This window comes from Littorina saxatilis, unplaced genomic scaffold (genome assembly GCF_037325665.1).
Source record: "Littorina saxatilis isolate snail1 unplaced genomic scaffold, US_GU_Lsax_2.0 scaffold_1490, whole genome shotgun sequence".
Lineage (NCBI taxonomy): Eukaryota > Metazoa > Mollusca > Gastropoda > Littorinimorpha > Littorinidae > Littorina > Littorina saxatilis.
Genome location: NW_027128954.1, coordinates 1 through 25,000, shown reverse-complemented (window position 1 = coordinate 25,000; position 25,000 = coordinate 1). Strand labels below are relative to the sequence as shown.

Genomic DNA, 25,000 nt, shown 5'->3' with positions numbered 1-25,000 from the left:
TCGTTTTAACTTACTGAGCGTGTTTTTAATCCAAACATATCATATCTATATGTTTTTGGAATCAGGAACCGACAAGGAATAAGATGAAATTGTTTTTAAAACGATTTCGGAAATTTAATTTTAATCATAATTTTTATATTTTTAATTTTCAGAGCTTGTTTTTAATCATATTTATATGTTTTTGGAATCAGAACATGATGAAGAATAAAATAAAAGTAATTTTGGATCGTTTTATAACAAAATTATTTTAATTACAATTTTCAGATTTTTAATGACACATACACCACGACCCTCGTCTCAATTCCCCCCTCTATGTTAAAAAATTTAGTCATAACTTGACTAAATGTAAAAAGAAGAAAAACCAAAACGAAAAACACACACACACACAAAGTCAATGACAGAAAGAGAAATAATCGTTTAACCAAGCTTCGTTTTAGACATGCAGTGTTCCCTTTTGCCTTTTGAAAACAAGCCTAAATGTCTATCCTGTAATTGCCTCAGAGCTCTAACAATAAGCAACGTTAAACAGAGATTAGGGAATTTCCAGGGTTGTGTGTACATGTAGTTTACAGTGTACTTAGATAGTGCAAATTACGGGCGTACATTTCTTCACAAGTCAATTATCTTTGTCAACATTGTCGGCTTTTCTTTAATTTGCGGTTAATTCTCATTATACATAGTAAGATTATCTACGTCTATGCATTTTTGTAGATCAAAAGAAACGAAAAAGTAAATAATTATGCGCTAATGTTCTTAAGACTCCGTCGAGCGGTGAGGACTGTCACGTATATAATATATTGTATCCTTTTATAGGCTTATTTGTCACTGAAATCAACTATAACAGACAAAGCAAATCAACGTATAAAAAGCAAGCAAACTGCATTGTCCTTTTTACACCTAATTCTGTTCTTTATTTTGTTGTTTATTTTTAATACTGATTTTAAGCATGCATGTTAAGTGTATACAGGCTATATGATTTCGCTTGATTTGGAATTATTTAATTTCGATCTGGGGGGGGGGGGGGGTCTGCAATTTGGAAAGGTTCAGTTTAAGTACTGTTTGTTCTGTGATTAAGGTGTTACGAGTGTGTTCGGGTTGCGGTTCTTGCTCATGTTTATACTCACTGAGTTACTTCCCTTGGATCTGGATCTGAATCTGGATCTGGATAACCCGCCTGGGTTGGTGGTTTGCGGGTGCGAATGCGTATACGCACGGTTCAGTGTGCTTTCGCGAAAGGGTGTGTCATATGCACGGCTAGAACTAAGATACTTCTTGATTTCAGTAAATAGTTTCATTACATGTCAACTAGTTCGTTTTTAAATGATTTTTTAGATATCGCCAAATAGTATTGTGTGAATAACATCATTCGATCGATTGTACGCACGGCGCCGTGCTTCTAGTAGCTCAGTCCATTCCTTCTTTCCGGTGTGGAAACAGACGTGTTTCTGGCGAAAGAATCGGCGTTTTCAACTCGCCATATCTTCATATTCATTCGGACTAGAACAACGAAATATAAATTTCTTGTAAAAAAAATCCCGAGCCTTGCGACTCTGGTAGTCATTTTCTTACGCGAAGCGGCCTTTGGTAGGTACGACAGTTTTAGTCACCCAAGTATATCTAAAACGCACGTGGACGAGTTTTCAATGGCGTATTTGAAGTCTGTGAATGTTGTGATTACAAATCATTTCGGGGCACCCCTCAGTCTATACGTACAGACAAACAAATTGCATGGAACGAAAGTTGAGAGGCTGGACTGTAAGTTGTTGTTTTGACTTCTACAAATCTCGCAGGTCTTTTATGCAAAACAGACTCAAAATTGCATTGTTCACGCAAGTGTAGATGACGAGACTATCGAAGGAATGGAATACACTTGCCTAGATATAATAGACACACACTGTCTATTTATATCTATGACTTACCCTAGCCCATATGTTAGAATAAAGAACATACTTTGCTCTTTTGAATGATGTATGATTTGGCACTGTACACAGGATTTTAGACCTGCCCCCGAAGTGATTTTTCCATAAACCCGTCAAAAAGCTCACTCTGTTTTGGCCGTAAAAAGCGCCCAAATAAGGTCAATTTCTAACCTGTGTCGTGTGTTCGAAGGAGTACATCTCAGCGATGCCATTGCCTTGCAACCTCAAAGAAATATATTTTAATAACCCGCTAAATGAACGGTTTTTTAGTGTGAAATAAAAGCCGGAGATTTGCTTCGTTTCTTTGCTGCGACACAAAACCAAAACCAACTATAGATCTGCGGTGACATTATGAGTTCGTTTTCGACATTGCAGTGAAGTTGCGTGGATCTTCGACGATTCCCGTTCGGTTTAATGTGGATAGAGCTTTGATTGAATGTAACTGCTTTGAAAAGTTACAACATGAGTCCTTGGGATCGATGTTTTTCGGTAAACTTCTTCGTATCCTTGACTTTACTTTTGACTTGAACAGATCCAGATCGGCTGGGGCTGTTGATCGCCTACACAGATCTATATGAAGTTGACTCGACACGGCGAACTGCCGAATCCGTGCCCTCTCGTCGGTCCTACCCCCAAATCCCTTACCAGCCTCAGACCCCACCTCACCATTCTAACCTCACTGGCGTACTATGTGTGATTATCCCTTCCTCATGAAAGAGAAAGTGGAGAAAGGGGAAAAATGAAGAAATGTGTTTTTTTTGACAAATTTTTTTAAGTCCAAAAAAGATGAGAAATATTCATAACAAATTCAGTTTTGGGTCTTTTTCAAATCTGTTTGATGCATCTTTTCTGTGACCATTGTGGCTATGCACTGACACACAAATAAGTGGAGAAAAGGGAGAAATGAAGATTTTTTCTCACTGCACAACAGTCAGGGATTAGGGTTACATGTTTACATGTACATTGTCAAGAGGTCAAAACAAATTTTAAAAGCTGTTGAACACTGCACTAGTGTTGCTCTAATCAAGGCGAGTCTGGAACAATAGGTCCACCCCACCAAAAAGTGAACATGGAATTAGTTATGATTTTTTGGCTTGGGTACGGCCAAGTGAACAAGGTAGGAAAGGTTAGAAATAGTCATAACAAGTTCACTTTTGGGTCTTTTTCAAATCTGTTTGCTGCATCTTTTCTGTGACCATTGTGGCTATGCACTGACACTCAAAAAGGTGGAGAAAGGGGAAAAATGAAGATTTTTTTCTCACCACACAACAGTCAGGGATAGTCAGGGATTGTTGACATGTACATTGTCAAGAGGTCAAAACAAATTTTAAAAGCTGTTGGACACTGCACTAGTGTTGCTCTAATCAAGGCGAGTCTGGAACAATAGGTCCTTATGATTTTTTTTGCCTTTTTGCTTGGGTACGGCCAAGTCAAAAAGGTGAGAGGGGTTACAAATAGTCATAACAAGTTCAGTTTGGGGTCTTTTTCAAATCTGTTTGATGCATCTTGTCTGTGACCATTGTGGCTATGCACTGACACTCAAAAAGGTGGAGAAAGGGGAAAACTGAAGATTTTTTTCTCACCACACAACAGTCAGGGATATAGTCAGGGATTGTTGACATGTACATTGTCAAGAGGTCAAAACAAATTTTAAAAGCTGTTGGACACTGCACTAGTGTTGCTCTAATCAAGGCGAGTCTGGAACAATAGGTCCACCCCACCAAAAATCAACATGGAATTAGTTATGATTTTTTTTGCCTTTTTGCTTGGGTACGGCCAAGTGAACAAGGTAGGAAAGGTTACAAATAGTCATAACAAGTTCAGTTTGGGGTCTTTTTCAAATCTGTTTGATGCATCTTGTCTGTGACCATTGTGGCTATGCACTCAAAGTCAAAAAAGTGCAGAAAGGTGACAAATGAAGATTTTTCCTTCTTTCAAGACAATGTGTGATTTGGCACATTTTGCCTCAGTCTTTATCAAGAGCCTGTCTAACCCACTTTGAAGCTGTTAGAGACTGCAGTAATGTTCCTTACATCAAGGCGAGTGCACAATGGTGCATTTCGAACCCCCCCCCCCCCCTAATGTTCACTTTAATATCAATAAATCAATAGATATTCAGTCACAGTTTAACTAACTCATTCACCCTCATCACTCACTCATCCATCCATCACAACAACACTGTTTGATGCACAAACTGCCTGCCTTCCGCACTGGGAAGCCGCTTCGCTTCGCAACAACAACAACACTGAAAACTCGCCGGGAAATACCCCCACCACACGTGTCACACGTGTGCTTGTTTCTTCCGACTAATATCAATTTTGGAGAAAAAAAGGACAAAACTGGATGAAAAATTCTACGGCCCCAGCAATCTCATTACTCTGAAAGGGGAACCGGAAGTGGCTGGTCCTCAGGTTTCAAAGTTGACCGATATTCCCACTAAAGTGACCTAGATCCAAAGCCAGCCATCCATTAGAATGTAGGTCCGTGCTCCCACAGTCCAATGCCGCGAATTGTTGTTACAGCCCCTGACTTTTTTATGTACGGAATCCGGTAGTCTTTTTGTTGTTGTTAAATAATTATATTGCCAAACGTTATGACATTTTGAGATAATTGAACAAGTTTCAATACACATTGGCTGAGCACCTGTGTGCTCAAAGGAAATGTCGCTTGTTTTTATCAAAAACTAATTTTCAATGGTCATTCGTGCAAACCGTCACAATTCTTTTCTTTTTTCTGCCTTCTTGCTCATTCACCTGTATTTTTTCCAAAAATCTCTTCTCTTGCCGCTTGTCTCGCGATTCATGTATAGTTTAATCTGTTAGTGTTCTGATGTAAGTCCAGCAGTAGATAGGTTAAGCCTATTTTAACATACTGGAAACTGGTAATCTTCCAGTAGGTATTAATTTAGTTTTACTAAAGCCTGCTGGGACACAAGTAATGGGTTAGTGCATTTGTAAACAGAAATCGCTTGACAAGTGGCCCCCTTCATCCCCCCCTTCCTCGTCCTGATATGGCTCTGCGTAGTCGGCTGGACGTTAAGCAACAAATAAACAAACAAACAAACAAACAAACAAGCAAACCGTCACACAAACATGCGTGCCTCTGTGTCTCTGTGAGTATGCGTGTGGCTGCTTTCATAGTTAGGGTGCAGGCGTTTTTAATCATTTACCCAACACCAAAAGCCCCCCCCCCACACACACCACCAACCCCCCCCCCCCCCCACACACACACACACACACCCCGATACCTGTCAAATTCCCTCAGAATGCATGAACAATTCCGTTACCTCAGATCATCACCAGGAAAAATTCCTCCGCATCCAAAATATCAGGACTTTAGATATCAGATACCGACTTTATGTAATGCGCTTCAAAATCATATTCGCAAAGAAAGAGAGAGAGAGAGAGAGAGAGAGAGAGAGAGAGAGAGAGAGAGAGAGAGCTGGACACGAAGAAGGGAAGCTACAATCGCCCCAGGCCATATATTATAATATATTATATATGTGTATGTGTGTGTGCGTGCTTGTGTGTGTGTGGATGTGTGTGTGTGTGTGGTGTGCGATTCATAGAAATTTACTGGACAGATCTTCATGAAACTTTGCACACAAATGTTCCGACCCCCAACCCTTCACCCTGATTCAAACTCATGTATCACAAGTCCAGCGCTCTACCAACTGACCTAGACCGCTCCCAAATTATTTCTTTTTATCATTTTTGTCAGTCAAGATAATGGGGGTGGGGTTGGTACGGGAATAATTGTGAAGCAGACAATAAGGCAACAACTTATTTTGTTTACAGGTATTGTAGATGTATACAGTGAACTTAGCTGTGTTCAAGTTTAGTTATGTTTCTCAGTCGAGCGAAGTTTTTTTAAGTACGTTTTTACTACTAAAGGAGTGATAATTTTATGTGTACGCCCTCGAGAAACCTCGATCATTTTCTGAAAATGTACGTTGATAAGTACCGTTTTATGATAAAGTTATACTCTCCATTCATTTATATACACAAACTAATGTTTCATTTATTATTTGTAGAGCTAAATATGTCAGTTGGGATCATGTTAAAAATCGCCGTGTTTTTCGCAAAATCGTACTTGACAACCCCCAGTAAAAAAATTCAAAAAAAAAAGTTAATACGTCAACCTCTTTTTTTCTTTGCACAGATGTGTCCATATTGCTTAGAGGAACCTGTGCACAAAATGTGTAATGTTTCTTTCACGCGATTTGAACACACAAGTAACCCCTTAAGAATCGCAGTGTTTTTCGCAAAATCGTACTTGACAACCCCCGGTAAAAAAATTCTAAAAAAATATTAATACGTCGACCACCTTTTTTCTTTGCACAGATGTGTCCATATTGCTTAGAGGAACCTGTCCACAAAATGTGTAATGTTTCTCACACGCGAATTTTTTTTAAATACGTTTTTACTACTAAAGGAGTGATAATTTTATGTGTACGCCCTCGATAAACCTCGATCATTTTCTGAAAATGCACGTTGATAAGTACCGTTTTATGATAAAGTTATACTCTCCATTCATTTATATACACAAACTAATGTCTCATTTATTATTTGTAGAGCTAAATATGTCAGTTGGGATCATGTTAAGAATCGCAGTGTTTTTCGCAAAATCGTACTTGACAACCCCCAGTAAAAAAATTCCAAAAAAAAAGTTAATACGTCAACCTCTTTTTTTCTTTGCACAGATGTGTCCATATTGCTTAAAGGAACCTGTGCACAAAATGTGTAATGTTTCTTTCACGCGATTTGAACACACAAGTAACCCCTTAAGAATCGCAGTGTTTTTCGCAAAATCGTACTTGACAACCCCCGGTAAAAAATTTCTAACAAAAAAATTAATACGTCGACCCCCTTTTTTCTTTGCACAGATGTGTCCATATTGCTTAGAGGAACCTGTGCACAAAATGTGTAATGTTTCTTTCACGCGAATTTTTTTAAAATACGTTTTTACTACTAAAGGAGTGATAATTTTATGTGTACGCCCTCGAGAAACCTCGATCATTTTCTGAAAATGCACGTTGATAAGTACCGTTTTATGATAAAGTTATACCCTCCATTCATTTATATACACAAACTAATGTCTCATTTATTATTTGTAGAGCTAAATATGTCAGTTGGGATCATGTTAAAAATCGCAGTGTTTTTCGCAAAATCGTACTTAACAACCCCCAGTAAAAAAATTCTAAAAAAAAAGTTAATACGTCGACCCCCTTTTTTCTTTGCACAGATGTGTCCATATTGCTTAAAGGAACCTGTGCACAAAATGTGTAATGTTTCTTTCACGCGATTTGAACACACAAGTAACCCCTTAAAACAAATACCGTATCAATTTGTTTGTTTCTATTCTTCAGTATAAAAATAAATTCAAGAAAAAAGTTATTCTTTAGGAGGAGGAGGGGAACGGTGATGGTTTTCCAAATTCTCTTTAGTCAACATCTTTTTAGTGCATGACAATATCAAGGTTAATTTCCTTAGGGCTTGTAACTGCATGATTTTCTAGATTTAGTATAGAAAATCATTTCAACAGTTTCTTCATTTTCATTTAATTTCTGCTATACTGGTGTTGTTCTTGGTTATCGACAGGCAAAAATGATGCAGTTTATATCACCACTCTTGGAGATATATATGTCGCGGAATTTAAGTTACATTCTTGGCCTGCATATAAAGCCGGAACATAGCTCGATTAGGAATACAAAAACAAATAATTCAATAAAAAAAACAAAATAGATAAAATTATAGCTGGAGCCGGTTATACAGACAGAATGCGCATAGACGTGATTGTACAACAGTATAATTATAATCCTCTTTTTAAGACCCCCTGATTACTTCTTCTTCTTCTTCTTCTTCTGCGTTCGTGGGCTGAAACTCCCACGTACACTCGTGTTTTTTGCACGAGTGGAATTTTACGTGTATAACCGTTTTTTACCCCGCCATTTAGGCAGCCATACGCCGTTGTCGGAGGAAGCATGCTGGGTATTTTCGTGTTTCTATAACCCACCGAACTCTGACATGGATTACAGGATCTTTTTCGTGCGCGCTTGGTCTTGTGCTTGCGTGTACACACGGGGGTGTTCGGACACCGAGGAGAGTCTGCACACAAAGTTGACTGAGAAATAAACCTCTCGCCGTACGTGGGGACGAACTCACGCTGACAGCGGCCAACTGGATACAAATCCAGCGCGCTACCGACTGAGCTACATCCCCGCCCCAGACCCCCTGATTACAGATATCACCCTTTTCCATAAATACCTTGTTTCTTCAAACGTCATGCATGCAGGTTCATAAAAATCTGTAAATTAACCATGCACTTGTTTAAGACTCATTTCTTTTCCCACACCTGATCTCCTCTGAAATGGTGGTCCCGTTATAAAGGGGTTTTAGGGTATACATAATTATTATAGCGTCTGTGAAGACAATTCTCTCAACACACAAAGGTCCCAGTCTATTCACACTCAGTTAAAGGGGCACATGGGAGGCATGTCAGTCTGCGAGAGAAAAGCTATTACGATGCGCCGACAGATTAGGCAAAAACCATAACTGCAAAACAAATAATCTTGTATATTCTGCTAAGATTTTTGTCAGGTAAAAACGCGAGCACATTTCACGGCTGAGCGAGCAGGGACGCAGAAGAAGAAAGGGCGTCCTATTGTGTGGAAGTCACTCAGTTACGAACGAATTATGGAGACTCGCTATTTTTCAAGTCAGGCATGCTGTGCTGATAGCATCATTTCGCTCCTTCTTATTCCATACTTTCCCCCCACGTCTTCGCCGCAAAAAAACCCAAAAAACAAAAAACAAAAAAAAGTTCTGATTTTACTTGTATGTTCGGGACTTTTGAAGCCTTGCTCTCCTTGTCTGTCTTTCTGTCTGTCTTCTAACTCTGTGCCAGTGTCTGCCTGTCTTTTTCCTTCTGTCTGTCTGTCTGTCTGTCTGTCTGTCTCTTTATTTCTCTCTCTTTATTTTTCCCTCTCTGTTTCAATCTCTCTCTCTCTCTTTCTCTCTCTCTCACTCTCTCTCTCTCTCTCTCTCTCTCTCTCTCTCTCTCTCTCTCTCTCTCTCTCTTATGCCCACATAGATAATTATACGCGTGCGCGCTAACAGATGCTGACACAGCGTGAGAGAGAGACAGAGACATAGACAGTGACAGAGACACATACAGAGAGAGACAAAGACAGAGAGACACACACACACACATATATGATACTCGTATTGTTTCAAATTCGAATTGTTATAGATAAATGTTTTTTAACAGTCTGTCTATACTTTTTTTGCATGATGTGCTGGCTGACGTGTCGGAGAACAATATGAAATACCACAGCAATAAAACAATGGATAGACTTTATATAGAGTCTATTTCTGTTAGTAGTTATGTCAGTGTTGAACATTTATTCTAAAAATTAACTTCAGAACGAAAGCACTCTCTTTAAATGTTCTCCATTGATGTTTTATTTGGATATGTGACTTTAGTCTACTGTTTGAGTACAATTTAAATGCACATGAAAATTCACCATACTAAATGTATATCATGGGTATATGAACCTATCAGGAAATTATAATGAATAAATAACAAAGTAAGGAAATAAGCAAATAAATAAATGAATACATGTGTAATGACTCAAAGAATCATTATACAATGCATGCAGGAACTGACCGTTGAAAAATTGCGCAAAGTTAAGATGCAGTTATGCTATTAGTTCGTTAGCTACATATGTTTATTTATTTATCAATTTATTTATTTATCAATTTATTTATTCATTCATATATTTATTAATTTATGTGCTTATTTTTTTTAATTTATGTACGTATTTATGTATTTATCTATTTGTTTATTTTTCTATCTATGTATTTATTCATTTCTCTGTTCGTTTATTTATTTGTTTGTTTGTTTGTTTATTAATTTGATTACTCATTTATTTATTTATTTCATCTATTTAGTCACTCATTTATTCATTTATTGATTTATTTCTACATTCGTTAACTTATTCATTTATGTGTATACATGTATTTATTTCAGTTATCTGTATATTTTCAAGTGTAGACAAAATAAATTTCCAGAAAAATGAAAACTCGCTCATGCAGTAGCAAATAGCAAATAGCTCTTATACTGTAAACTTTGTATAATTATTGTATAGAAAATGTTGCTCCATAATGCATTTAGTTCACAATGAAGTAGTTGTAAAAAATCAACCGACTCATGTTAATATGTAAATAAGAAAATACACAAAGATTGTACACTCATTTTAATGAAACTTCATGCAAGATGGCACCTTCACACACACACGTATACAGCAACACACGTAAACACATTTGCACACAAGGATCTTTAACAAAAAATACAGGCAACGAAAATAAATTACAATAAATAAAATCAGTTTAAAATAAATAAGGATGAGATGAGATTAAATAAAACCATGATAAATGAAAGGAAACTGAAACTTAATTGAAATCAAATTAAACAAAGCGAAATTAGATTGAATGAAATAAAAAGAAAATAAATAAAACAGCACGAGAGAAGAGAAGCCTTCAAAAAGGCGATGGCACCTCATGCTATCTATCTTCAAAATCAAGTTATTTTATAATACGAATTTCTTCATCCTTGTAGATAATAGCAATAACAAAACCACCACCAGGGGTATATAGTACCGGTAGTTTATCTTGACCGTGGCAGAAGTGATATAGTCAGACTGTTACCGTAAAAAAAAGATCAATAGATAAATACAAATTAAAAATTAAACGATATTGTTTTTAACTAACACATCCCTCCTTTCTCTGTGCTGCAGGAGGACTCCGCGACGACGACGAATCGTTGGACTCGTCCCACGACAACTACGACGACGACTGTGACGACAGCTTGGCCGACAGGAAGGACGGTGACGGAGAACACTCCAAGAACAAGGCAGGAGACAGCGACAGCAACGGAGGAGGCAGAGACAGAGACGGAGATAAGCCGGGCAAACCGAGACGAGCCAGAACGGCCTTCACCTACGAGCAGCTGGTGTCGTTGGAGAACAAGTTCAAGACCACACGCTACCTCTCCGTGTGCGAGAGACTCAACCTGGCCCTGTCTCTCAACCTGACGGAGACCCAGGTGAAGATCTGGTTCCAGAACCGCCGCACCAAGTGGAAGAAGCAGAACCCGGGTCTGGACGTGAACAGCCCCACGATCCCCCCCAGCCCGGGGTCCTTGAGCACCTTCTCCTCGCCCTACGCGGCCGGGATGCTGTACGGCCAGGCTCTACACCCTTATCTTCACAACCCGGGGCTTCTGGGGCCTCTGGGACTTCTGCGTGCTCACGGCGGTTACCATAGTAACGCTGCCGCTGCTGCTCACTCCGTCTATTACCCGTACTTTGGCCAGGCCACGTGAGTGTTTGTAATCATGACTGACAACAATCTTCTGCTCACCTACTTTGTGAGGTCCGTCGTGGACGCCAGAGTAACAGGTATCTGACAAAATCTATACTTGTCATATATGATTTTCTGAGAACTAACTTTGGTTGCCGCGACGGAAAGAATTGGGACCTGACGAAAACTACTTCTCATTGCAAGAGTGAGATTTGATCTGTCCACGACAAAAGACAGGTAACGGACAAAGTCTATTTCAAAAGAGTTGCTGGCAAGTTGACGTTGACCCGAGACACCGTAGGCTGTGTATAGCTGACTATAATTGTGACCCTCCACCACGAAATGAGTCGCATGTCACCTTTGCATGATTTTCATATTTATTACATTTTCCTAAAGAGTGTTTTATTCTCTATCCAGTGGTGAAACCCGTTTTAGAAAAGAGCGAAAACTGTTTGAGTTATAAGCCTGTGACTAAGATGACCCTCACACTGTTACCAGACACCCCCCCCCCCCCACACAACCCCCCCCCCCCCGGACTTATATTAAGCCTAGCGCAGAACCGCGCGAGGTGACATGCCACTCATTCCGTGGTGGAGGGTCACTATATGTTCACAAAGACAAAAAGCTACTCAAGTTGCGAACTTGTATGTGAACAGGAATCAGTGATAACTGATAAAAGATGAGGAGAGTTGCTTGGTGCGGACTTCAAGTGCGATCTAACCATATTAATGTATTTGTAGAAGAAATAAGGAAAAGGTCAGCCAGACGGGAAAAGAGCTCAAACAAACTCGAACAAAACTGAGGTTTTCCCTTCTGTCTTTGACTAACCTTATTTAGTAGAAACTTCAGATACGCTCTGACACTTTATATAACATGAGTATACTTAATTACATTAATTTGCTGATAATGCGAAGTAAAACAAATTCGCAAGATGCACCAGCAGCAAAATAGACAAGACCTTCAAGTATCACAAGCCAAAGTATTTACAAAACGAATGAAATACTTGAAGTGCACTCCGAGAGGTGAATGTCTTGTAATTATGTTTTGCTGCCCGAAGTGTTGTTTGGAAGTGCTGATGAGTTTATGGCGCAGAATCAGGTCACTTTTGTGTGCTGACTGACTCTTCTGGGTGAATCCTTGACATTGTTTCAGCCACCAGTTGGTTTGTTTTTTTACAGAACTGCTGAACATTCTGCTGTGTAGACTTGTTTAGTTTGGCGTTGAGACAGAAATACAGAACATAGACTGCATGACAAACTGCAAAAAGTCCTGTTTTGTGTACACAAAAATGAGAGACACATGGTATGATCACGAGAATGAAGTTCAAAAAGACTCAGAATCAAAGTGTGTGCAACGTAATGCCTGCATGTGTACTACCAATGTAGTATATAAGGTCGTTTGATATTGGAGTATCAAAATCATGTTCTGGCATGTACGTACACTTGCAACAGCATTGAAAATTGAACATTATGACTTATTTACATGCTTGAATGCAGACCGCATGTTTGAGCCGAGAGAGAGAGAGAGAGAGAGAGAGAGAGAGAGAGAGAGAGAGAGAGAAAGAGTGAAAGAAAGAGAGAGAAAGAGAGAGAGAGAGAGAGAGAGAGAGAGAAAGAGAAAGAGAGAGAGAGAAAGAGAGAGAGAGAGAGAGAGAGAAAGAGCGAGAGAGAGAGAGAGAGTGAGTGAGAGGGGGGGGGGAGTAAGAAGATCGGGAGCATGGGAAGGTGATTTTATATTGTCCAGCATATTTCTTTCTTTAATCTGCTCATTTATTATCTAGTCCAGTATGTGTTAGTACTTGTTAGTTATTTGGTTGTTTAAACATTGTTTCTTTAACCTGTCATAGATTATTGAGGTATTCTTCTTCTGTGCTACCTTTTCTGTGATCCTTGTATTATTACCTTTGAAAGTCAACTGTTTCACATCGCAAATGTCATTACCTTTTTCGTCGATTTCAAGATGATTATTCTTCAAACTAAGAATCTTCTTTTCAATCTTATTCGTGGGTACAGGAGGGGGGGGGGGAGTATGTATAGTAGCTTATTTCTTCTCTCATTATGACTAAAAATGACAGAAGGTAATACATGTAGTGGCATTTGTTTCACGCACAAAGCGGTTGTAATGTTCATGATATTTAATTGGCATGTACAGTGGACATTATACTGCCTGGAAGATAAAACTTTCTTAACATTATTTATTCGTAGATGTTGAAATGTTGAAATTGTTTTGCACTCAAATGTGTGCATCTGATGGCTGTATATGAGGGTGCAGTTAGTTGCATTTTATATTGTTTTGAACAAAACGAATGTTGGTTGATATTTTGTTGATATTTTAACATGTATCATGACGATTACATCATACAAATTCAAAATGTTGTTAGCAGCTTCTGAGAACATAATATATATGGAGAGACGTTGAATTTAGGATAAGGAAATATGTCAGTCTGTCTGTCTGTCTATCTCAGTCCCCCCCCTCTCTCTCTCTCTCTCTCTCGCTCTCGCTCTCTCTCTCTCTCTCTCTCTCTCTCTTTCTTTCTCTCTCTCTCTCTCTCTCTCTCTCTCTCTCTCTCTCTCTCTCTCGCTCTCGACCTGTCAATAATATTTTGGGCACATACAGTCGAATGTTAAATGTCCAGCTTTGATGCATTTGTGAAGAAATTAATGTTGTGATATAAATTGCCCTTTTGAGCAAATCTTCTTGCGTGTTTAAAACTAAACGTACATCGGGATGCTAAAGCAATACTTTAAATATTTATAAATGTTACCTTTTCTTTTCTTCAATTTCCCTACACCATCCCCCCCCCCCCCCACCCCACCCCCCCTCCTTTTTTAAATTTTGTTTAACCTTTTTTAAAGATGGTCTTTAACAGAAGACAATAGCTTGTTATTTGTTATGTAAAAACAATAGAAAAAATAGATGAAAAAATGTAAGGACGTTAAAGTGTATTATCCAAACAAACAAAGGCTCTAATATGTTTTAGAAATCAACAACCTGTTATACAAATAACGAAATGATATTTCAGTTTTCTGTCAGACCTGTACTCGGTTCAGACAATGTTGGTGCCAGAAAGAAATCACTTGACTGTAAAGCTCACGCTCATTCAAAGAATCCGAATGAGCCAGCTGCAGCCATATTGGCCGGCTAAATACAGAGATCAAAAAAACACATACCCCTCTCCTCTTCATCAATTTCTCTGCTGAGCTTCACTTTATCTTAGATGTTGATTTTCTCGTCAAAGGCGTTCTCTACAGCTCCCATTAGATGTCATGTTTTTCCATGCCCCGTGGTTCGAGGGTGATCCCTGTATTTATTTCACTCCCCCATTTGTTGTGATCCTCGAGGCTACCGGGGATACATTTGTCTGGCGCAAGTCGAGACTCCTCTTGTGTGTTTGATAATGTTTTGCTGTACAGGAATAAATATTTTCCAAACTGAGAGAAAGTTCTGCTGCGTTTAGCGAGTAAGATGTGTGCGTGTGGGTGTCTTTAGTTGGTGTGAGAGAGAGAGAGGTGTAAAAGTGTGCGTGTGTGTGTGTGTGTGTGTGTGTTTGTCTGTGCGTGTGTGTGTGCATGTGTGCGTGCGTGGTTACGTGCGTGAGTGTGTGTGTGTGTGTGTGTGTGTGTGTGTGTGTCCGTCCGTCTGTCTGTCTGTCCGCGAGGGTGTTGTAATTTATATGGGCGTAAGTACAAACACGCGCGCATGCACAAGTGCACGCATGCACCTACGCACGCACGCACGCACGCACGCACGGCACGCACGCACACACACACACGCAAGCACGCACGCCCACACACACGCACACACGCACGCACGCACACACACACACACACATACACACACACACACACATACACACACATACACACATACACACAAACACACAAACACACACACACACGTTTGTGAGTGTGTGGTTTTATAACTGAGATTCATTCTGTTACTATTTACATTTAGTCAAGTTTTGACAAAATGTTTTAACATAGAGGGGGAATCGAGACGAGGGTCGTGGTGTGTGTGTGTGTGTGTGTGTGTGTGTGTGTGTGTACCCATGTTTCCACAGGTTTGGTTGCCTAAATCACCATAAGGCAACCATCCACACGTGGATGGCAACCTAAACTCTGGATGGCAACCTAATTGTGTGGATGGTCGCTTCATTTAACACCGTTAAATTGACTTTTTTGACGGAAAGAATGTCATAACAATGTTCAAAATGACATTCTTTCCGTCCTCTATAGGCGACGAAATAGGTCAAATTTTGTGCATTTTTTAGTGCAAAATTCTTCGATGCCGGAGCGAGTACTGCACCCAGTGCTGTTGTAGTGCAAGTGCACTAGAAAGGCACTACACCCAGTGCCGCCTCTTAGGTAACCATCCACACTTTAGGTGCGTGTGTGTGTGTGTGTGTGTGTGTGTGTGTGTGTGTGTGTGTGTCTGTCTGTCTGTCTGTCTGTCTGACTGTGATAATTAGTTTTAACGTCCTCTTAGAACCAATTGGCCTATCTTGGGACAGGTAGTGTTGATATATGCTTTATGGGGGGACAAGACACTGGACAGACATGCAAACAGAGAACACATATGATCGTGTTATAGATCTGGAAGTCTGTTGTTGCGATATTTCAAAATGGGGATGGAAGTAAAGATTTTGTTGGGGTTGTTGCCATAGTGTACGCGAAATATAGTTGAAGTGGAGCGGTTTTGTAGGCTTATTTGCTTTTTATTTATGTAAAATATGTTTTAGACTTTTGGATAATGCCAAAATAATGTAATAAAGAACTGGCTGAATAAGTAAATAAATACGTAACTAGAAACATAAAAATAATTATTAGCCAAATAAAAATATTAAATATAACTTGCTAAAATAATATATCAGAATGGGGAACTTAAGTTCAGGTAGGAGGGCGGTGTATGTGATTTAGCCTTGTTTGAATAGAGCAATGTGATAGGTGCTGTAGGCGCTTTGGTTGTTGGGCGTGGGGGGGGGGGGGGGGGGGTCGGTGGGAGATAGGGTTGAGGGGTGGGAAGGAGGAGAGGGGATGAAGTTTTCAAAACAGATGTCCTATTTCAGCCTTATGTATTGAGAGACACAGGGTGTATGCTGGCTTCCATTGAAGCGTGCAATGTTTATCTAAAAACTCATGGGGTTTCAGTTTGTGTTCGTTGACAAGGGTGTGTAGGTTGCGGAAATCTTGTTGGAGTGATTGGCAGCGGTCAAAGAGGTGTAAAAAAGATATTAGCTTTCCACATTCACAGAGACGGGGAAAGAACTTGTGAGCGCATCCATCCGTGCGAATTCTGCGAAGTATTTTAAGGAGGGGGGTGGGGAGTGTAGGCCTGTTTTGTTTTGTTTGTCGGGGCAGAATAAGCCAACCATGGGCATCGCCTTCTGTTTTTAATTCTGTTTCCCAGTGACGCCAGGCAACTTTGGCCATTTTGTGTTTTGCTTCCGTCTTTGTTAATTTGAGGTCATGAAATTCTGCTTGATCTGTGACAGATTCCTTTGCTGCTCTGTCAGCCATATCATTGCCTCTGATCCCCGTGTGTGAGGGGATGTACATAAGGGTCAATTCTGTTCCAGAGGCAATGATCTGGTGACAGAGGAACAGTATTTCCGTCTGAAGCTCTTCCCGGTTTCTGGAACCATTTTGGAGAGCAGTCAGAGCTGATTTTGAGTCGGAGAGGATCACGACTCTTGTTGGGGGTTGAGGGAGGTCATTGATATAGTGGCATGCTCTTAAGATGGCGTACATTTCTGCAGTGAAAATGGACACATCCTGGTTGAGTTTGAATTTTTTTGTTATTTTGAGGTCAGGGATGACAAAAGCACAGCCGGCTTGGCCATCATTTTGTTTTGAGCCGTCAGTAAATATTTGTAGGTGATCTTTGTAACTGTTTGAGATTATTTCTCTTACTATTGATGAAACAAGCACAGGGTTATCTTTCTTTGTTATACCCAGATCATGATCAGGGATGATAATGGGGGACTCCATGAACCAAAAGGGGAAGGGGTTAATGGGTATTTGGGCCATTCTACCTGGGTTCACCCCACTTTCTTGTAATATCGGTTGAACATAGTCTGCTAGTGGGATTGTTGCTTCGTATATTGTGGGTGTTTTTCTTTTTAGGTTTTGGTAAGGGACCGAGGTTATCGTGTCGAACTCAGCAGTGAGCTCTTCGTTCACAGCATTATCAACTGTACTGGCTCTTGATACATACTGCGCCGACTTTAGCCTTCTTTCTTCCTCGAGGGGCAGCCAGCCAGCCTCTTGTTACACTAGTTTGTTCATGGAGTGTTTTGGGAGATCAAAGATGATTTTGAGGGCAGCCATTTCGGCTCTTTCCAATAGTTTTAGATTCGATTTTGATGCAGCAAAAAATGCTTCTTGACCATATGTTAAACGGGATCTTATAATGGCTTTCGTAACGTGAAGCAGGCTGTCTTTATTTGAGGCCCAGGTCTCTCGTTTTAATACTTTGAGGAGACTTAGTGCTTTCTTGGTTTTGCCGACAAGGTTTTTGATGTGTGGTCCCCATGTTAGGTTCGGGGTGAAGGTAACGCCAAGGAATTTGACTTGTTTTTTAGACTCCAGGGGTGTATTGTTGACGATAATTGTGGATTTTTCGTGTAGCTTCTTTCTGGTGACAACCATGAATGTTGTCTTTTCGGCGGCGATTTCAAAGCCGTTTGTGTGCAAATAATGGATTATTTTGTCTACTGCGTTTTGATATCTCTTTAAGTTAGTTTTGTGTTGAGTTTCCCTTGGTTTGTGATTTGACCACAGAGCCAGGTCGTCTGCATACAGTGAAATCACTGTTCCATTCGTCCCGGCTCTGTGGATGTCATACAGCATGATGCTGAACAATGTCGGGGCAATGACACTGCCCTGAGGGACTCCCATGTTAACTTTGTGTGCTGTGGATACATCTCTGCCTACTCGGACTTCTAACGTCCTTTCGTTGATAAATTCCTTCACGAAATTGTACAGTCTTCCTGATATACCAATGTTTTTCAGTTTTTCCAATAGTTTGGTGTGCCAGACTGAATCGTAGGCGCGTTTAATGTCAAAGAAGGTGGCAAACATGGTTTTGTTTCTTGCTCGAGTTTTTTTAATGTGGGCAGCTAGTTTAACAATGTTATCTGTACAGGACCTGGACTTTCTGAAGCCGGCCTGGCACGTGGGGATGATGCCATGTTTCTCTAAGTAGTGTTCCAGCCTATTCTTGATGATTCGTTCATAGATTTTGCCAATATGGGGCGTGAGAGATATGGGCCTGTAACTAGATGCTAACTGCTTTGGTTTTCCGTCTTTTGGAATTGCTATCACCAGCGCTTCTTTCCACGCCTTGGGAATTGTGTTGCTTTCATAACAGGATTGGAAAAACTTAAGCAGTATGTCAAGGAGGCAGTCAGGGAAATGTTGTATCATTTTATATGAGATTGGATCTTTGCCAGTGGACTTGTTTCCTGTCTTTATGCTTTTTATTGCTTTCTTTAGCTCCTTTTTGGTTAGAGGATGGTTTATTGGTAGGGTGTTATCTTCAGCTGGGTGAGTGTAAGTCTTTTGGTGTTCTTCTCTGTATTCCCGTCTGTCTGCTTCAAGGTGTTCGGTCTGACTGGCCCTGGCAAAAGTTGCTGCCAAAAGCTCAGCCTTTTCAAGGTTGTTTGTGGTGAGTTTATTGTCAACTATCAAAGGTTTTTCCGGGAGTTTATACCTGTGTTTGATTTTAGTTATCTTTTTCCAAATTTTTCCAGTATCCTCTGGGTTATTTACTTCATCCTTTACAAACTGTTCCCAATAATCTCTCTTGGCTTTAGCGACTGCGTGGGACATGTGACTTTTTGCTTCTCTCATTACCTCTTGATTTGCATCTGTTTCATTCTTCAAGAGGTCTGATGTGGCTCTGTTTCTTGCGTTTTTGGCCTGTTCACAGTCATCATTCCACCAGGGGTTTGGTGCTGTCTTTCTTTTATTTCTGTTGGTGGTGTTTGTTGGGATTGTTACATTAGCTTTTGATATGATGAATTCTCTAATGTTTTCATAAAATGTGTCTATGCTTTCTGATTCTATCTTGGTTATGTCGCAAGTAGAACATTCTTGTCTGAAGGCCGACCAGTTGGCTATTTTATAATTGAATTTGGGAAGGCTTGTGTCCTCTGCGAGACCGGGGTTTATGTTATGTAGTGTGAGTAGAATTGGCCTGTGGTCCGAGTGAAGTGTGTCGGGAATGATCGTCCAGTCAGCTCTACTTGCTAGTTTTGTACTGACAAGAGTTAAATCTATAGCTGTGGCTGATTGTTTGTAATTATCAGCAAGTCTAGTAGGGGTACCGTCATTTAACACAACCATGTCTGAGTCTATTATATGGTCTGCCAAATGACTGTGTGTGTTGTTGTTCTTGAGTTTGTCATCCCAAAGTGCGTGATGGTCATTGAAATCTCCAAGTACTACCCAGCTGTGTGTCTCACTTTGGAGGTCCCTGATCCATTTTGTGTATTCTTCTCGACAACCCGTGGGGTAATATACATTAACAATGTTTGCCTTGCCGCTCCCCTCCATCGTGATCTCAATTGAGCATGTTGAGCCATGAACACCAACGGTGGGTGCGGGAGACATGGTCTGTTGATAGTGAATATCTAGTTTAATATAGATTGCTACATCTGTTTTATTTCTTTTCACATCTGGGTCTATAACTGGTGGGTAATAATACCCATCTATTTGAGGGAGTTTATATTTTGGGACAGTTAAGGACTGTAGGGCTAGAATATCTGGTTGTCTGACACTTAAGAACTGTGTGAGGTAATTAAGGGTGGTATTTATACTTCTGCAGTTCCATTGTAAAATGCTTAAGTTCCTTTTTAGTTTTGGAGAATGTGGATGTTGTGCTGCTCTACTCGTTGAGTTAGCCATGGGGAAAACAAGTAACAGAAGAATCACAAGGGACATGTATGTCTGTGTTTTCACTTGAAACATATCCATTATAAATTTTGCATTGCCTTGCCAAGGCCAATTATTTCAGTCTCTGTAAGATCTCTGACACCTAGTGTGGTGAGTGTGAGGAGAGCGGGGCTTGGTTGTTTAAGAGTCACATTCTTGCCGGTTAGGTTTTTGTATACCTTGGACATGCATTCCAGGAGGTAACCGGGGTTTTGTTTGAACTGGGCATCGACAATTACAGTCATTATTTGCCCCAGAAAACAATGCAGCCCCTGGTCTTCTCTTTCAGGACTTGCCGGTCTAGTGCGGATTTTTTCCATAGCAAGAGTGGCCAGTTCCAGCTCTGCTTGGTTTCTTTTCATTTTGTCCTGTTCAATGGCCAGGGAGATTTGCTGGCCAATGCTGGCTTCAATTTTTGTCATCACCTTCTGTGCAATTTCATCTTCTTGCTTTTGGGCTAGTTTGTGTTTTGCGGCTGTAAGGCGCGCCTTTTGTTTTATGAGTTCTGCTTTGTCTTTGGTGATTTTTTTGTGGAGAGCCTGCGGCTGTTTGTCAGGTAGAGCCTGTGTTTGTTTGGTGGTAACAGTGGATTTATATGAAAGGCGACGTCTAGGAGCTGGTCGTGGATGAGAATCCTGTTTGTTCACTGCTTCCCCTAGTGATTTGGGGTTTGCAATGGATGCAAATGTGGGTTTGAGGGACTCTTCTCTTCTGTAAAAGTCATCATGTACCATAGGAAGGTCAGTTTCGGCATGCTTGGCCATCAGTTTAGTTTCATTTTCTGTGTGAAGTTCGTTTTTGGCTCTTCTCAAAGCTTCTGAGAAAGGGATGTAAGAGCATGCCCTGATTTTGTTTGCCCGTTGTCTGAGTTTGTACTCGGGGCACCCTAGGTATGCCGCCGAGTGATCCCCGAGACAGTTAATGCAGTGTTTGGGGTTAGTACAAGAGCTGACAGGGTGGCCGTCCTTAGACCCACATCTGTGTTGCCTGACACAGTCCGCCTCGAGAACCAGGAGTTCCGCGTCACTCCTTTTGTGGCTCCTGTGAGGCGCTGTGTCAAGTGCAACCGGTTCGGGCATTCGAAAGACCAGTGTCTGACTGTCTGTGCGTGTGTGTGTGTAGAGCGATTCAGACTAAACGACTGGACCAATCTTTATGAAATTTGACATGAGAGTACCTGGGAATGATATCCCCGGCCCCGGACGTTTTTTTCATTTTTGCGATAAATACCTTTGATGACGTCATATCCGGCTTTTTGTAAAAGTTGAGGCGGCACTGTCACACCCTCATTATTATTTATTTATTTATTTATTTTTATTTTATTTACGAGGATTTACATCGCGCACGTATCTCACCACACACGGCGACTCAAGGCGCATGTTAACTATTAATTTGATTGAAATTTTGGCACAGCAATCTTCGACGAAGGCCGGACTTTGGTATAGCATTTCAACTTGGTGGCTTAAAAACTATTGGATGAGTTTGGTCATTAAAAATCGGAAACTTGTAATTAAAAATATATTTTTATTAAACGATCCAAAAATAATTTCATCTTATTCTTCGTTATTTTCTGATTCCAAAATCATATACATATGTTATATTTGGATGACAAACAAGCTCTGAAAATTAAAAATATGAAAATTATGATTAAAATTAATTTTCCGACATCGATTTAAAAACAATTTCATCTTATTCCTTGTCGGTCCCTGATTCCAAAAACATATAGATATGATATGTTTGGATTAAAAACAAACTCAGTAAGCTAAAAAGAATAGACATACAGAAAAGCGTGTTATCCTGCTCAGCGCGACCACTACAGCACTATTCTGCATGGCTTGTCGATTTCACTGCCTTTGCCACGAGCGGTGGACTGACGAAACTACGAGTATGTGGTCTTGGTGAAAAAAGCAGTGCGTTCAGTTTCATTCTGTGAGTTCGACAGCTTGACTAAATGTTGTTATTTCGCCTTACGCGACTTGTTTCTATAATTATGTGAAAAGTGTATTGTTTTCTTCTTTCTTTCTGTTTGTCTGCTTATTATCCTTTCTTTTCTTTTTTTTTGTTTTGTTTTGTTTTGAAGTTACCTTTTCTACTGGCTATATATATAATACTAGATGATTACCCGCTTCGCCGGGTACAGGCTTCGCCGGGAAGAAGTAGAGCCGAATACCAGGCTGCGCCTGGGACCCGGCTTTGCCGGGTGTACGCCGGCTTCGCCGGCGCACGAAGGAAAGGAGATAAACGCGCAAAACACTGGAGACCTTCTAAAAATAGTAACGTGCAGTGACCTTCTAAAAATAGTAACGTAGTAACGGGAATATGGATTGACGCCTCACGGAGGAAGGAAGATAATCGCGGCTGAAAACACTGGAGAAGATAAGGAAGAGTTACTGGTAGTAGATCCCGACAACAACAACAACAAAAAATCGGTTCAGCGGACACAGCGCTGCGCGCTGAGAGCACGTGTTGAAATATCTCATCGATGAGGTTGTGTCCGGGGTGTAGCTGAATACGGTGTCCAAATTTGAAAAAGATCCACCGAGAACTTTGGCCGTGCATCGCGAACAGACAGACAGACAGACAGACAGACAGACAGACAGACAGACAGACAGACACACAGACACTAGTCGTGTATATATATATAGATATATATAAAGACTAGATGATTACCCGCTTCGCCGGGTACCGGCTTCGCCGGGAAGAAGTAGAGCCGAATACCAGGCTGCGCCTGGGACCCGGCAACCGGTACGCCGGCTTAGCCGGCGCACGAAGGAAAGGAGATAAACGCGCAAAACACTGGAGACCTTCTAAAAATAGTAACGTGCAGTGACCTTCTAAAAATAGTAACGTAGTAACGGGAATATGGATTGACGCCACACGGAGGGAGGGAGATAATCGCGGCAGAAAACACTGGAGAAGATAAGGAAGAGTTACTGGTAGTGGATCCCGACAACCAAAACAAAAAACCAAAAAAAATCGGTTCAGCGGACACAGCGCTGCGCGCTGAGAGCACGTGTTGAAATATCTCATCGATGAGGTTGTGTCCGGGGTGTAGCTGAATACGGTGTCCAAATTTGAAAAAGATCCACCGAGAACTTTGGCCGTGCATCGCGAACAGACAGACAGACAGACAGACAGACACTAGTCGTATATATATATATAGATATATTATATATTCGTTTTAGCTGCAAACCTTTTGCGTAACCTACATATTTTCTCAAACAATTTTGTTCAGCAGTCAGTTAACTTTTAAGTCACACATTAAAAGGAAACCTTTTATTTGTTTCTAAGTCACGGTAGACTCAAAAGGTTTTAAGAACATCGAGTTATAAAAATAGGAAACTACAAGTGGTGTCTAAAAATGCGAGGCGAACGACGAGTCAGAAGATGTAAGCCTGATTTTATGAACACTCCGGAGATGCAAAAATGGCGCCAGAACATTTGTAAGCAGGGGCACTGAAAACGAAATGAGCCGTACCACCCGTTTATGTCGTTGTCTGTGTGTTGTTCAAGAACCTTTTTCTTGCGGCGGTGCAGAGGAAGTTTAGACACCCGCTTTGAAACGAATACATCCAAGTTTCACACATGAGAATCTTCAGGCTTTGGGTTGATAGACTTTGTGTGAGTACCAATGGTGCAATCATATGGCGGCTTCTGAGATTAAATCACATAAGTTCTTCATTATTGTGCACTTGGAAATGTTTCAGACTATTCACATTTCCCAGTTCCTATGCATGTCTGAGTTCAAACCATTGCAAAGTTAGTTTATCACAATGGGTTTTTTTTAAGGGGAATTTGTTCAAAATGTATACCTCGAAATGAATCATTTGCAAAATATGTTATGTCAAAATGATGGTGATTAAGTCAAGCATCTATAGATACATGCATTTTTAGAAATGACCCGATCTTCCTCCGTCTTAATGCAAGTATCACTCGTCCATACTGAAGTGGGTTAATGTATATGTCACGGTAGAGACGAAGATCTGGTGGAAACGTCGTTTCTACCGGTAGAGACGACGATCGGAGTTTCTACCGGTAGAAACGACGATCCTCGTTTCTACCGGTAAAAACGACGTTTCTACCAGTAGAGACGACGATCGGAGTTTCTACCGGTAGAAACGACGATCGGAATAAAACGTTTGTGTGTGTGTGTGCAATGTAGGTGATTTTGTCAATTATGAACACAATTCTATCTTTCCGGAATGAACTCATTTTTAACGTTGTTTACAGAGCACGTGCATTTGTGGGAAATGTATTGAGAATGTCAGCAAATATTGTTCACCCACTAGCTACTACAACTGCCTTCACTGACCAGACGAAGACAGCAATCACAACTTTTTTTTCCTTCAGAGTGAACACAATTCGTGAAATATCTCTGTTAGTTTGACTTCCGAAAACAGTATTCCACAGACCTTCAACATTCTTATAGCCAGCTATTTTGCTATTTGCTAAAGATTGTTGACAATGGAACAAAAAGAAGAGTTCTACAAATTGTTAAAGCTTCACATTGATTCAACAAAAAGAGACTCGTTTACGATAACACAAGACAAGTACACACAGGCTATATCAGCCTTGCCGTTGGGTAAGGGCGAGAAGTGTGGGAATGGCACTTCAAACTGCAGAGAATCGGTGGCCAAATCATATTGTATTGCAAAAAAGCAAATGTGCCCGTAGTGTGCAAGGAAGACCCAATGTAACACCGCTAAATGCAAGTGCAAGCGGGCAGCAGTAGGCTACCCTGCTCTACAAAATGTCACCCTAAATCCACCCGATCGTGTCTGAACAA

At 40.5% G+C, this 25,000-nt stretch overlaps 1 protein-coding gene across 1 annotated transcript; it reads left to right on the top strand.

Moving 5' to 3' along the window:
- Positions 1 to 10,716: 10,716 nt before the first annotated feature.
- Positions 10,717 to 11,773, top strand: LOC138957256 (homeobox protein slou-like; the record flags this gene model as incomplete). Its single annotated transcript, XM_070328400.1, has 1 exon — positions 10,717 to 11,773. A coding segment is annotated over one exon (587 nt), but the record flags the coding sequence as incomplete, so codon positions are not given.
- Positions 11,774 to 25,000: the final 13,227 nt, after the last annotated feature.